The sequence below is a fragment of the Lygodium microphyllum genome, chromosome 23 (genome assembly GCF_053477565.2).
Source record: "Lygodium microphyllum isolate KBCC chromosome 23, Lygodium_microphyllum_v1.1.10, whole genome shotgun sequence".
NCBI classification, from domain to species: Eukaryota; Viridiplantae; Streptophyta; class Polypodiopsida; order Schizaeales; family Lygodiaceae; genus Lygodium; species Lygodium microphyllum.
In genome coordinates this window covers 106,911,085-106,925,058 of record NC_141157.1, presented here as the reverse complement: position 1 = coordinate 106,925,058, position 13,974 = coordinate 106,911,085, and the positions used below count along the sequence as shown (strand labels likewise).

The 13,974-nt window shown below is 42.8% G+C and overlaps 1 protein-coding gene across 2 annotated transcripts in view; it reads right to left on the bottom strand.

The window, feature by feature from the left end:
- LOC148016592 (ARM repeat superfamily protein) overlaps positions 1 to 13,612 on the bottom strand; it is a 38,733-nt gene extending 25,121 nt beyond the window's left edge. For both annotated transcript variants that reach the window (XM_087663839.1, XM_087663838.1), the window contains exon 1: positions 12,675 to 13,612. In XM_087663839.1, coding sequence (XP_087519965.1) covers positions 12,675 to 12,998 — 324 coding nt within the window. In that variant the 5' untranslated portion in view covers positions 12,999 to 13,612. The remainder of the gene's footprint in view (positions 1 to 12,674) is intronic.
- Between the last annotated feature and the right edge of the window lie 362 nt (positions 13,613 to 13,974).

Here is a 13,974-nt window from a genome sequence, read left to right as displayed (position 1 = left end):
AGACACTTACTTGGTGAGGTTACCACCCTCACCTGTCCCTGCTTGTGGGCAGCAAACAACTGCTCCTATTCCTAGAGAAAAGAGGCCCTTGCCTCATGCAAAAACAGCATATTCCACACAGCTGTACCTGAATCAGAAGAAAGGCCCTTGATTTTGCAGCATAACCATATTGTTAGGGGGAGAGAGAGAGAGTAGGAAGCAAGCTCAAGCCTCTGTGCATCATAGACAAGGTAGACCAGCTCTCGAGAGCTCTCCATCTGCAGCAATCCATCTCCCTTTCACAAAAAATGAGCCCCCCATGCATTGAAACTCGTTTTTGTGCTGCCCTCTCTCTCTCTTTTGGGAATTTATGTCCAAATTGTAACATGGCATACATGTAACAATTTTCCTATTTAAACCTTTCGGTCCAAAATTCTCCATCCTCAGTTCAAAATTTAACCTCGGCACAGACCAGAGGATTAATCCTCATACAAAAACGAAGATAATGACGCGAACAGATTCTGGTGTCCAAAAATAGTAACTCCCTAAATTTTAGGGGTTGCTTCCATTGCATCCCCACTAGTCTTCTAACCATCTTTGCAGACTATGGCTACATCCAAATCTGTAATGTAGCTCAACTGAAAGTGAATTTCCACTGATGACCCCACATGGACTAATCTCTTGGAGATTTGACCATCTTCACTTTGAACTAGTCACTTCCAGGCTAGTTCTTCAACACACTTGTCCATATACACTTTCACAAGTCTCTTCCAGACTTGTCAATCTACAGTGCCATCAGTCTCTTCCAGACTTGTACTGGACCTTAACTGTCCAGTCTTGACTCACTAGACATTCCTGTCTATTTCACATACTGGCCATGCAACTCAGGCGTTTAGATTTCAAGAGGGATCCTTCCAAAAAGAAAAACCAAATAAAATATGTAATAAAGAAATCAACAAAAAGGTAATAGTTGTCAGAGGCTTGTGACAGTTTACTTGGGTAATAACTACGCATGTGAGATAGAGGGTGTTGGTACCATTCACTTGGCTCTTGAAAATGGCCAAGAGCTGCTTTTGCCGGATGTCAAATTTGTACCTGACATAAAGAAGAGTCTACTATCAGTTGGGCAACTTGATGCTAAAGGGTACTTTACTACATTTGGTGGTGGATCCTGGAAGGTCCATAAGGGCTCTATGCTAATTGTTAAAGGCAGCAAAAGGGGGACTTTATATTACTTGCATTGTAAAGCATTACCTGGCAAGTTCTTGGCCGTGGCTGAAGTCTATTCACAAATGGAGCTTTGGCACAAAAGACTTGGTCATATGAGCCAAAAAGGCCTTCAGGTTCTCTCCTCTTTAGGGAGATTTGATGTAAAAGGCTCTGGTCTCGAATTTTGTAATGATTGCTTATATGGAAAACAAGTGAAGTCTCCTTATTACTCTGGTGCCGTTAAGAAATCTAATGCTCTTGACCTAGTACACTCTGATGTGTGCACTATGCCTGTTAATTCGTATGGGGGTGTACGGTACTTTGTTACTTTCATTGATGATTTCAGTAGAAAGTCATGGGTGTATGCACTTAAGAGCAAAAAGGAAGTGTTGGATTCTTTTAAAAAATTTCATGCTTTTGTTACCACACAAAAAGGGCTTAAGTTGAAAGCCATAAGAACAAATAATGGGGGTGAGTATGTCTCAAAAGAATTTAACAAGTTTTGTGAGATGCATGGCATTAAGAGGGAGTTGACAACCCCTTATAATCATGCATCAAATGGCGTGGCTGAAAGATTTAACCGCACACTTTGTGAGAGAGTCAGATGCATGCTGTCCACAACTAATCTCCTGCAGCAATTTTGGGGAGAGGCTCTTAAAACTGCAATTCATGTATGCAATCGCTCTCCCAATCGTGCATTGGAAAATGGCATTCCTGAAGAGGTTTGGTCTAGCAAACCTGCTTCATATGACCATTTGTGTGTCTTTGGCCGTGATGCCTTTGTGCATGTACTTGTAGAACAGAGGACCAAACTAGACATGAAATCCATCAAGGGCATCTTCATGGGATATGGAGATGAGGGAGAGATGGGTTATAAAGTTTGGCTTCCTCAGGGCAGGAAGATAATACGCAGCCGAGATGTAGTATTTAATGAGGCAAAGTTGCTGAAAAATGCTACACATGGTGATCTTGACAAAAAGAAGGTCAAATTTCAGCATGAACAGCCAGCCATTCAGCAGCCATTAGCTGAAAATTCTGTCCCTTTCGATGCTGAAAATGAGCAGCAACCTATTGTGCTACAGCCAGAAGATCATGGACAGCAAATAGATGCACAGGATGAAATAGGACAGCAAGAAGAATATGCTGAAAACAGATTACAGCAGCAAGAAAATGCTGAAAATCAGCCACCTGGTGATGGTGTGCACATTCCTCAGGATGTAGGTCCACTGTCTGATAATACAGATCATTGGGTAAGACAGTCTACACGTGTCAGAAGGCAGCCACAGAGGTTTCAGCCATCTTTGGATTGCATTTTGTTGACTGATGAGGGTGAGCCTCTGACATTTAAAGAGGCACAGTCATGTGAAAGCAAGAGAAAGTGGGAGCTTGCTATGCAAAAAGAGATGAAGTCTCTATATGCAAATAACACATGGGAGCTTGTACCTTTACCCAAGGATAGGAAAGTTATTCCTGGGTTTACAAAGTGAAATGTATTGATGGGAAGCCCAAATATAAGGCACGGCTGGTTGCTAAGGGCTATACACAAAAGGAAGGCATAGACTTCCAGGAGGTCTTTTCACCAGTGGTGAAGATGACTACACTTCGTGTTTTGTTTGCTCTCACTATATCCTTGGATTTAGGGTTGAATCAGATGGATGTGAAGACTGCTTTTCTTCACAGTGACTTGGATGAAGAGTTGTACACGAAACAGCCAGAAGGATTTGCTATTCCAGGAAAAGAGCATTTGGTTTGTAAGCTGAAACGCAGCTTATATGGGCTGAAACAAGCCCCTAGACAATGGTACAAAAATTTTGATACCTTTATGCTCAGCCATGGATTTAAACATAGTCATGCAGATCACTGCTTATACACTAAAAAGGTTGATGATGGCAGCCTTATTGTGCTGGTTTTATATGTGGATGACATGCAGATTGCAGGACAGCATAAGAGTACTTTGAATGCTCTTAAAAGGCAGCTAAGTTCAGCCTTCTCTATGAAAGATTTGGGGGCAGCTGAACACATTTTAGGCATACGCATTAAAAGAGACAGAGAGCAGCATTTGTTGTTTCTCTCACAGAACAAGTACATCAGCAAAGTACTTGACAGGTTTAATATGGCTGATGCTAAGCCTCTTGGTGTGCCTTTACCGCCACATACAAAGCTTAGCAAAGCTGATTGCCCTAAGGATGATGCAGCTGCTAGCGCCATTAAGGGTATACCTTATGTATCAGCTTGTGGATCTTTGATGTATGCCATGGTTGCAACTCGCCCTGACAATGCTCAACAGTGGGAGTTGTTAGCAGATTTATGTCTAACCCTAGCAAGCCACATTTGGAAGCAGTGAAATGTATCTTCAGATACTTGAAAGGTACACAAGAAAAGTGTATATGCTATGGAAAGGGTACACTAGAGTTGCAGGGATTTTGTGATTCACGCATGGCAGGAGATCTTGACACTAGGAAATCTACCACTGGGTATGTTTTTACTTTGGCTGGTGGGGCTATCTCTTGGTGTTCAAGATTGCAGAAAATTGTGGCACTGAGTACTATCGAGGCTGATTGTGATAGCATGAGTACAGTATGTCTGGCTAAGAATGCCATGTTCCATGCACGTACCAAACACATAGATGTTCGGTATCACTTTATTCGACAGGTCTTGGATGATGGTCTTGTCACACTGACTAACGTCAAAACCCAAGATAACCCTGTAGATGTTCTCACTAAGTCTCTTGCAAAGGCTCAGCATGAGCATTGCATTCGTTTAGTGGGAGTTGGTTAGCTTAAAGGTACCACTTCGGGCCTTTAAGTGGGAGGTTGTTGGGTGTAAAGTCCCTTCGTCTCCGTGTAAAATAGACTTACAGGTGTGAACACACCCTTAATGTACCCTAACATATAAATACATTTTTTTATTCTGTGTACCATCACATCGGTACACCTATCTCTGCGTTCACTCTTCCTCTAACTCTCAACTCATCTCTGTTCTTTAGCTAACGCTTGACCTTGCACGCCATTGCACACTCTCACACCCTTCATAGAATGCTTCCACAAGATCCACCAGCCATTGAACAGCTCTACCCTTGAGCATTCTATACATTCTCTCCTTCATTTACAGCATTCATTCATTCACTTTAGAGTTCTCTCTCTTCTCTGTTCGAGTTTGTGTTTTTCAAGTTTTGCATTTTTAGATATGTGTTTTGCGTTTTGCATTTAGGGTTTGTGTTTATTGCATTACTATCTATCATGGGGACATAAAATTTTTGTGATACTTTGATTTTGCTAGTAACACTTGATTAATTGAATATTCAAATGTGCAATGTTGTAAGGCACACGTGATGCACATGATAGTTATTTCACAGTAACAAGCCAAGCACCTTGAGAAAGTAAGGGGTGTCAAAGGGAAAAGTTGTGACCACTTATGCCAATTGGGTTTTGGGTGTCAAATTTCAATTGGTATAAGTTTGGCCCTAGGGTCACGATTAATTCGCCAATAAGTGTCAGTGACAACACTAGGGACTAGGCACTAATTAATTAATTTGTGCATGATCAATGGCCAGTTAAGGTTGGGGACCACTTGAGGTTGCAAATAGCCTAGCCAATTAAATTGTGGATGGGCACATCTAATTTTGGGCAAGGTCAAAAGGGCTGAAATTAATTTTCAAGATTAATTTCTTCTGAAAATTAATTAAATGGCTAGAAATTGCTGAAAAATGGGATTAGAAGGCTGCCACTTGGCAAAACTACTCGTGCAATGAGGGAGAATGCTGTTTGGGGGCTGTAGAGGCCCATTTGATTGGTGCTAGCTCTGTGGGAGGAAAGAGGGAGCTACTAATTAGATTTTGGGGCTATCGACAGCATTTTGATGCATGCGACAATAGCCAGAGGCCTTCACGGAGTAGGCAATTCTGAGAAACCACTTCTTCAGTTCACACACTTCATTTAGGGTTTCACACTGACAGCCCCAAAAAGGGTTGGTGTCCTCATTTTGGCCACTTTTTCAATGAGCACCCAAATAGTGGTGCGCCACCCTAGATAGATTATCCCTATGAATAAGCAATAAGCAATCACTTCATTCATTCTTCACCACCCCACCACTCTTCAATCATTCTTCACCCCTCTTCCTCCATCATCAAACACACTTCCCCTCTCTCACCAATCTCTTCCACTGCCCTAACACCCCTTCAAAAGGACATTGCAATTTTTTGGCTCATAGCTGCCTTTACCCTTCCTCTTCAAGCTTCATGTGCCCTGTTCCAACATTAGGCCTTGCATTTAGAGCATCTTCCACCTTGCATCACCATCATCTACTTGGCATCAAAGAAAGTGGCCTATAAATAGGCACAGTCAGTCTAGGAGGGCGCGCCTTTTTGGGGTTGCAAACCCTAAACGCAAAACGCAAATTGTGGGTGAAGGGTGCAGGGTTTCTCACATAGAAACAAGGAACGGCCGTTCCGGCGCATAGGAACGCATTTACGCATTCCGGGAGGTCTAAGGCCAGGAAACGCAGGCGGAACGTTCCAACCTATTCCATGTCCCGTTCCATCCCGTTCTGGGCCGTTCCCTATCCGTTCCAGGGCTGTTCCCCATTTGAAACAGCCATTCCAACAATGGAAATTAATTTTTTAAAAAAGTTGTTTGTTTGTTGGCGCCCGTTTAGGCGATTTGCTGCTTGACGACTTCGCCTCTCCTCTCCCGCCTGTTGCGCTTGTCGCGTCTGCTTTGCCTACTTCGCCTGGCTTGCCTGCGTATCGTGCCTGGCTCCCCTGCTGCTCCCACCTGTCCCGCCAGCTCTCGCCTACTGCTCCCGCCTCCCGCGCCTCTCCCGCTGCCTTGCCTGCTGCTCCCGCCTACCCCACCTGCCCCACTTGCTTGCTCCAACTTGTCTCTCCCGCCTGCCTGGCCCCCAACTCCCGCACGCCATCAGGTGACGAATCTCGCATCAAGCACCAACCGAAGTTTTTCTCTAGTCAATACTGATTTTTGTTCAGTAGGACCATTAACTTCCCCAAATTTGGGGCATTTTGGATCAGTTGTTGGCAGTTGCCCCAAAATTTGGGGCTTTCTTAAGGATTGGGGCCCAAATTTGGTTGCAATGTCCCCAAATTTGGGGCATTGGGATCCATCATCCCAAGATCTAAAAGAGCCCCCAAATTTGGGGCATTTTGAATCAATCATTGCCCCAAATTTGGGACCTGAAAATGCGCCAAATTTTGGGCATTTTCAGCAAGGGAATGCAGGCTAGAATGCCCCAAATTTGCGGCATTTTGAATCAGTCACTGCCCCAAATTTGGGAGCTGAAAATATGCCAAATTTTGGGGCATTTTCAGCAAGGGAATGCAAGCTGGAATGCCCCAAATTTGTGGCATTTTCAGTAAAAGGAATGCAGGCTAAAGTAGCACCAAATTTCAGGCATTTTTAGCAAACATTTAACACATCCATTTTGAAATTTTGGTGCAAATTTCTGCAATTTCATTGAACTTTACTAATTATTTGTCACTTTTATATAGATGGCAGCATTGACATCTATGGGATCTTCATCATCCTCAACAGGTACTTCGTCAACAACTCGACGAAGTTGAAGCACTACTTGGTCATGGTGGGATGAGGTAGATGCAAGGGTGCCATTGAGAGGTGGAGGGGCTCGCCCTTGGAAATGCAAACTTTGCACTTATGCTCGCACTAGTGGGGCTGATAAAGTGAGATCCCATCTTCTACATGACGAGGGAAAAGGAGTGCGTTTTTGAGAAAAGGCACGAGCTACTTGACTGCATAGTCACTTCTATGGGGAATTCACATGCCAGGAGGATGCCAAAAATAGCAGTGGATCCAACAACATGGACTCCAAGGCCAGCAAGGCATGGTGCTTCATGCAGAAGACCACCAGGATTAGTGGCTATGCAGCCTTCTCATGGGCCATCAGTGGTAGCAGGTCGTGGTGTTAGACAAAGTTCATTGCACACTTCATGGGAACCAAAGAAAAAAGAGAAAGCAGATGCAACAGTGGCACACTTTTTTTACCATGACCATATCGCATTCAAATCAGCCAGGTCACCTTATTTTTTAAATATGGTGACAAAGACTGCAGAGTATGGACCCACAAATAAACCCCCTTCATCAGAAACTATCAAGACTACATTGCTTCAGAAGGAGAAAGCAACCATAGAGATTGCAACAACAAATATTCCCAATCAATGGGCAAGAAATGGAGTGACATTGATAGCAGATGGATGGAGTGACACACGCCATAGGTCCATACATGGTGTTGTCGCATATTCTAGTGGGGATGTATACTTCATTGGTAGTCATGATGCTTCAGAGACTAGAGAGAGTGCAGATGTATTGGCATCTGAGTGGTGCGAGGCAGTGTAGGCTGTTGGGGCAGAAAATGTAGTGCAGTTTGTGGCAGATGGTGAACCTACAAATAGGGCAGCACGAAACATTTTAATGGCAATGTATCCACACATCACCTTTAGTCCATGCATGGCGCATTGCTTGAATAACTCGTTGAAGGATATTGGGGACTTGCCATGGACTGCATCTCTTGTTGCGAAAGGCAACAAGATTATCACTTTATATGTAATCATCAATACTTGCATGCTGAGTTTCGCAAAAAAAGTGACAAAGAACTTCTCAAATACTCGGATACACGATTTGCATATAACTTTCTTATGCTTGCTCAATTGCACTATTGCAAAGGTGCAATTAGGGAGCTATTTGCTAGTGATGAGTATGAAAATTGGACTGGGGCTGCCACTACTATTGTTGTGCTATGTAATGCATATGTCTCTGATAGAGATTTTTGGGATGAAGTGAATCGCACCAACCAAATGGTTGATCCTATTATGCACATGTTGAGGCTTGCAGATGGCATGGATCCATGCATTGGAAAGATCTATGAAGGTATGGATCACATGATTGAGAGGTTGGAGAGTTTGAAACCAAATGCAGACAGGTATGAGCAGATCAAGGAGTTATGCATCAACAGATGGAATGAGTATGACTCCTATGCATGCTGCAGCATATGTGTTTGATCTTGAGTTTCAAGGAAAGATGCAAGAAAGAGACCTTGAGGTGGTCAAGGCTTGGAACACATTCCTTGCAAGGCGCAAAATTAAAAATCAGCTCTCTGTGTATCGGCAAACATTAGGGATGTTTGGTACAGAGGATGCACTAGAGGACAGGAAAAATATTGGGGCTGCTTTATGGTGGGAGGACTACAGAGCAAAAACTCCAAAGTTGCAGAGTTTGGCTATTCGTATTCTTAGCCAAACAATTAGTTCTTGTTTAGAGCGACTATGGAGCTCATTCAATCACATTCACTCAAAGAAGAGAAATCGTCTTGGTACAATGAAGAATGACCTAGTTTATGTGAGCTCCAATCTTCGCTTGCTAGCTCGTACATATCAGTTGCAAAAGCTAATTCTTTTATACATTGGGAAAAAGATGATGATGGTGATGGTGATGGTGATGGTGATGGTGATGGTGATGGTGTTGTTCAGCAAGATGAGCATTCAGGCACAGTGGAGCCATCTTCCATGAATCAGAGCACTTAGCGGCTAGCCTTTTAGAACTTTAGAGTATTGACTTGGAAATTGGAGCTCTTGTAACTTGGATCTTTAGACTTTAAAGTTTAGTGCATATTTTGTGTCTTTGCAATGCACGCTTGTTGGACTTATGCAACATTGTTCATTACAATGTTTAATCATGAATGCAACAATCCATTCCACAACATCAACTTTTCTTCTCATAGCATGACTCAATGCATCATCACCATGTTCTTGTGTTTTTGAGTTTTCCTTCTTTCTCGTGTTTGTCGTGCACACTGTATTACTCCTCGAAAACCCTACTATCTCTCCGCATTGTCACTTATTTTGACATGGTATCAAAGCATACATATTATTTTTGATAGGTAACAGCGATTTGGTGTTCCCCTGGGGTTGGCAACTGCATTCTAGAGACAGCAAGCAACATGCAACTGCATTAAATGCTGATCAAAACAGACAGCCAGCAGTCTTAGGGGTATTCTATGTGAAAACTTAAAATTTTCTCACTCCTCAACATTCTCTCACCTTCTCCAACCCATGCTCTGTTTATCTCAAAAATTCTCAGCTATTCTCAACAGTTCTCAATCATGCCAGCAGTTAGAGACATCATACACTGAAATCAACAGTTGGAATTCATGGGCAAATTGCCCAAAGACTTGCTGATCGGCCGTGACAAGAAGGGGCTTTTGGATCAGCAGAGGAGATTAAGAAATCTCAATTATGCTCCATCGAATTGCAATACAAATTAAAGAAATACCACAAGGGGCACCAATTTGGGGCCAACAAGGTGTCTAATGTCCAAGAATGTTTTAGTATAGTAAAGTGTGTATTTCAATTAATGTTTAATCGTTAATTACTGTAATTGAGTACTTGATCACGTTTTACAACCCTCTCCAAGAAGGAAGGTTGGTTTCACTATCTAAGTTATTGTGTTTCAATTGTATTCGTACATTTTGTGTTTTCTCTATGCAAACCCTAGCATATCTTCACATGGTATCAAAGTCGGTACTATTTTTAAGAGTATCCTATGGTATTGTGGAGAATGGACTCTAAGGAAGATGATGCTTCACTTTCTTCTCCTTTTCTTGACTTCATGATAGATGAGGAGTTTGAAAATTTCATGCACAACAAGTACGATCGAACTTACCTCCCTCCTACCAACTCTTTTTACTACATCCAAGCTGATTGGTGAGCCAGTCACCTCTCCAATCAAGGAGGATATATAGTATTCGAAACAACGGGCAAACCATCTTCTTTATCTCAGCCAAGCCCAATGTCAAGTTCGTATAACCCCTTTAGTCATATGAATCCAAACTCTCCCATATTTCTCCTATTGGTGTGCAAGATCCACATAATTTTCAATATGTCAATTTTAATAGAGGAGACTTTAGATGTAAATATACATCTACAAGTATACCTAGAACTATATATTTTATTTCTTCTAAGCATGGAGTTGGTACTTCTCTTTCACAATTCCCTCCCATTCCACCCACATCTCCCAAATCTCTTTCTTTTTCATTGAGTAATTTTGAATTATACTCCACTTCTGTATCCAACACACTAGGAATTGAATCTTCTGTCTTTGTTCCTTGTTACTTTTCTTTCTCTACACCCCATGACAACTATCGTCGAGTGAATGATACTTTAACATTATACCTTCAAGATTCCCGCAAATGAGCACATCCGTTTACCCCGGGATGGCAATGATCGGTATCTCCCTCACTTTCCCCAATCACTCACCTCCCCATCTATCGGTCTCTCAAACGCAAGGATTTTCATCCTCACTTATGATGCGCCGTAACACACTATGTGGGTTGCTCCCACACAAGGATTTCCATCATCTACCCCACACGTCGCTATTTCTTCTCCATGGACTACTCATGCAATCACCATGCCGATGTCTAACCAATCCATTCCAACTTTTGGATCCACTGTGCACACTTCCCGCACGCATGGTGGGCACTCTAAGATGAATTTCCAAGTGTACTCCACTCCCCCAACCTACCCATCCTTTTCACTTTACCTATCCTATAGCACTATCACTACTATTGCTACGGCCAAGAATGCCTAATTGCTCTATTCCTAATTGGTTAAGAATTCCAACTTTGGCTACAAACTCCGCCCATCTTTCCTTTGAAATAACAAATTAGAAATCAAGATAGCATGACTCTCATCACCACAATGAACGCACCATTCTCTCTCTTAATAATACTAAGGAGGGGTTCTAGCTTAGGTGTCTTCATCCCAATGAAACGATTGCATTCCATGTAGTTGTTCCAAGGCTTCCAAACAGTGGCAAGTGTGTTTGCTTTTCTACATGGAGGAGGGGCTTTAACTCAATTGTCTACATCCCAACAAAATAATTGCATTCCAATGAAGCAAATTTAGCAAGCATGCTATGAATATAGAGGTGCAATGGTGCAATAACTCTTCAAAGTTAACTACTATATAGTATCTCTTCAAAGTTAACTACCATGGTAGTTGCCACTTTGGAGTCAAGTAGCAATAGCACCATGGCAAGAGCAGCATCAAGATGTGAAGATAATCTATGCCAAGGTGAAACATGACAAGATAGAGTGAATAACCAACAATAAGACCATGCAAAAGTGAAGTCTTACTCTCCCACACTCCAACAATGTGAAATTCACCACAAAGTGCGCTTGCATAGGTAATAGGCTGGAGTACATATAGACCTACCAATGTTGCAACAACACCCAAACATCAACAAAAAACCCCCTGTAGAACAGCCATCGTTCTCTTTTGCACTCCTTATCACAAGAAAATGGAGGAAGCAAGTCAAAAATGAAGGGATGTGGTGTAAACACATCAATGAAATAAAACTTATTGCATAGCAAATCTTGAAATAGCAAAGAATAAATTATCGAGTTTAATACAAAAAATCTTAATTTAGCAAACAAATCCAAATCCACATATGAACTAGTGTCCTACTTTGTCTCCTTGTTGCAAGTAATCAAATGGTAATGCAATGCATGCTCGTGCTTGACTTGTTGGACTAGCAAGAAAGATTTTAGAATGGCACTTTCACCTACTTATGTTAAGCCATCTAGCTCAAAGCTTAATACTTCCATTATAAGCCACAACCTGACTTCCAACTCCAAAAATGAAAAGCATGTCAAAGTTCATGACTCTTGCTGTCATAGAGAAGTCGTCAGCTGAAAGCAAGGCTGGGATGGCCACAAGACATGAGATCTTGTTATGAACAAGGTTTGGGGGAGAGTGGTAATTTATAACCTATTGAGAGCTGTCAAACCAAGTAACAAATGAAGATTTAATTGAGCATCATGGGGATGGCTGCAAGGTGTTGCTGATCAGATGAATATCGAAGGTCCTTAAGGCTTAGAGCATGACCTATGCTCTCTGGTATGTCCATTGTGTAAGGCCAATTGTCATCAAGTGATTTTTATCTGCAAGGTGTTGCTGATCAGATGAATCTCAAAGGTCCTTAAGGCTTAGAGCATGACCTATGCTCTCTGGTCTGTCCATTATGTAAGGCCAATTGTCATCAAGTGATTTTTATCTGCATCCTTTTCCTTCATTACTTCATACTAACATTATTTACTATGGAATAAACAATCCCACCACAGAGTATCCATGTTTGTCTTTCACATACGTTTGGATCATTCTCTACATTGTAATTGGCAACTCATAATCAATCAGTTCTCCCCCAATCTAATTCTCTTGTACACAGAAACTCTCCCGCACCAAAGTTAACAGAGTTGCCTCACACAATGATATTACAAAAAACTAGAACACTTGCAAAAACAACTTTGGAACTAGCATTTGTAATTCTCACAAACATTTGGAGATGTCATAAATACAGTAGAATCCATCCCTCCCTCCGATGAAACAAACAATACTGCAATGTAGGCTGACACCTGTGACATCTGATAAGTTTTGAAATGTGATAATAGTCCAGGAGTTGCACCTTGCTGTCTCCGTTGGAAAGCATCCTGAGAAGATGTGGAAGAACACCGCTGTCCAGAACAGCCTTTACACCAGCTTCAATTCCACATGCAAAACTCCCAACAGCAGCAGCAGACTGTACCAGCAATGGTGTCTCTGTGTCGCTGGCCAGTATCTCCACCACTCGAGGTACAGCCCCTAGCTTGATGTACGAAAGTTTCTTGGTCTTGTTGCCAATAATCTGGTTCTTGACATCCCGAAGAGCCTTGAGTCTGGCAGTCGTGTCAAGTGAGCTAAGATTCTCCACGAGGTCCTCCGGTTTGCTCCATCCTGTGGAAGCCGGCATCTCCACTCACGAAGGAAAGGCCCTGTAGAGCTGGCTATCGCAAGGCGGAAGAGGACAGAGGCCTTTTCTCGGCTCTGTACACAAGAAGGAGGGTGATCGTCGAATGCGGGAGCCAGTCGTTGTGCCGACGCACAGCTCCGGCCAGGTTTATCGACGCCCGCATCTCGCTTCTCAAGGAGACGCGCATTGACCGACACAAGACAATGCAAGGGAATGGTTAGTGAGATGAAGCGAGCAAGCAGGAGATGCACACGAAGCTCGCGTTCGCGAGCAAGAGACTCAAGCGTTGAAGCTTTCTGAAAACGGCAAAATTTTCTTCGTGGCTTGACTGCTATCCGCTGCAGAAAGAATGATAAATTCTGATGGAAGTTCGGCAAGCAAAGCTTTTGAGGAAGTCGAAAGGACAGGAGTATAAACCCTAGAAATACAGTTCGGAGGGGAGAGAGAGGGAAAACTAGCAGGTGGAACAGACCTGTGAGGAGGAGAGTGACGGTGTTGACGGATGATGACAATATCTTTTAACAAAAAGCCAAAGCTCCGTGGCTATGGCGGAAGGGCGGAACCCTTAGGTAGTGCAGGTAAGAGGGGAAGGAAAGGCACGACTCATCAAAGGCCTTTTCTTTTCTTTTTTTTTGCTTTTTACTTTGGGGGGTGTTGGATTTTGACCATTAGAATTTAGGGCCCCCGGTTCAATTTCCTCTCCAACAGTTGCACCCTTTTGACTAGGAAAAAGCCGCCTTTATCGCCCCGATGTGGAGTCTCTCCCCCTCCCATCGGTAGTGTCGCCAACTCCCCTCCTCCTGCTCACTTACTCCTGATAGGCCCATGTTTCTTTCCTCGCGTTGCGTATTGCTCGTAGTTCGGAAGATCTCAGGCAGTCACACGTGGTCAGGGAAAACCTTTTTTCCTCTGCCAATGAAAGTAACAGCAAGCTCTCGAGTCTCACAGCTTGCTTTGCCATTCAAAACCTATATGT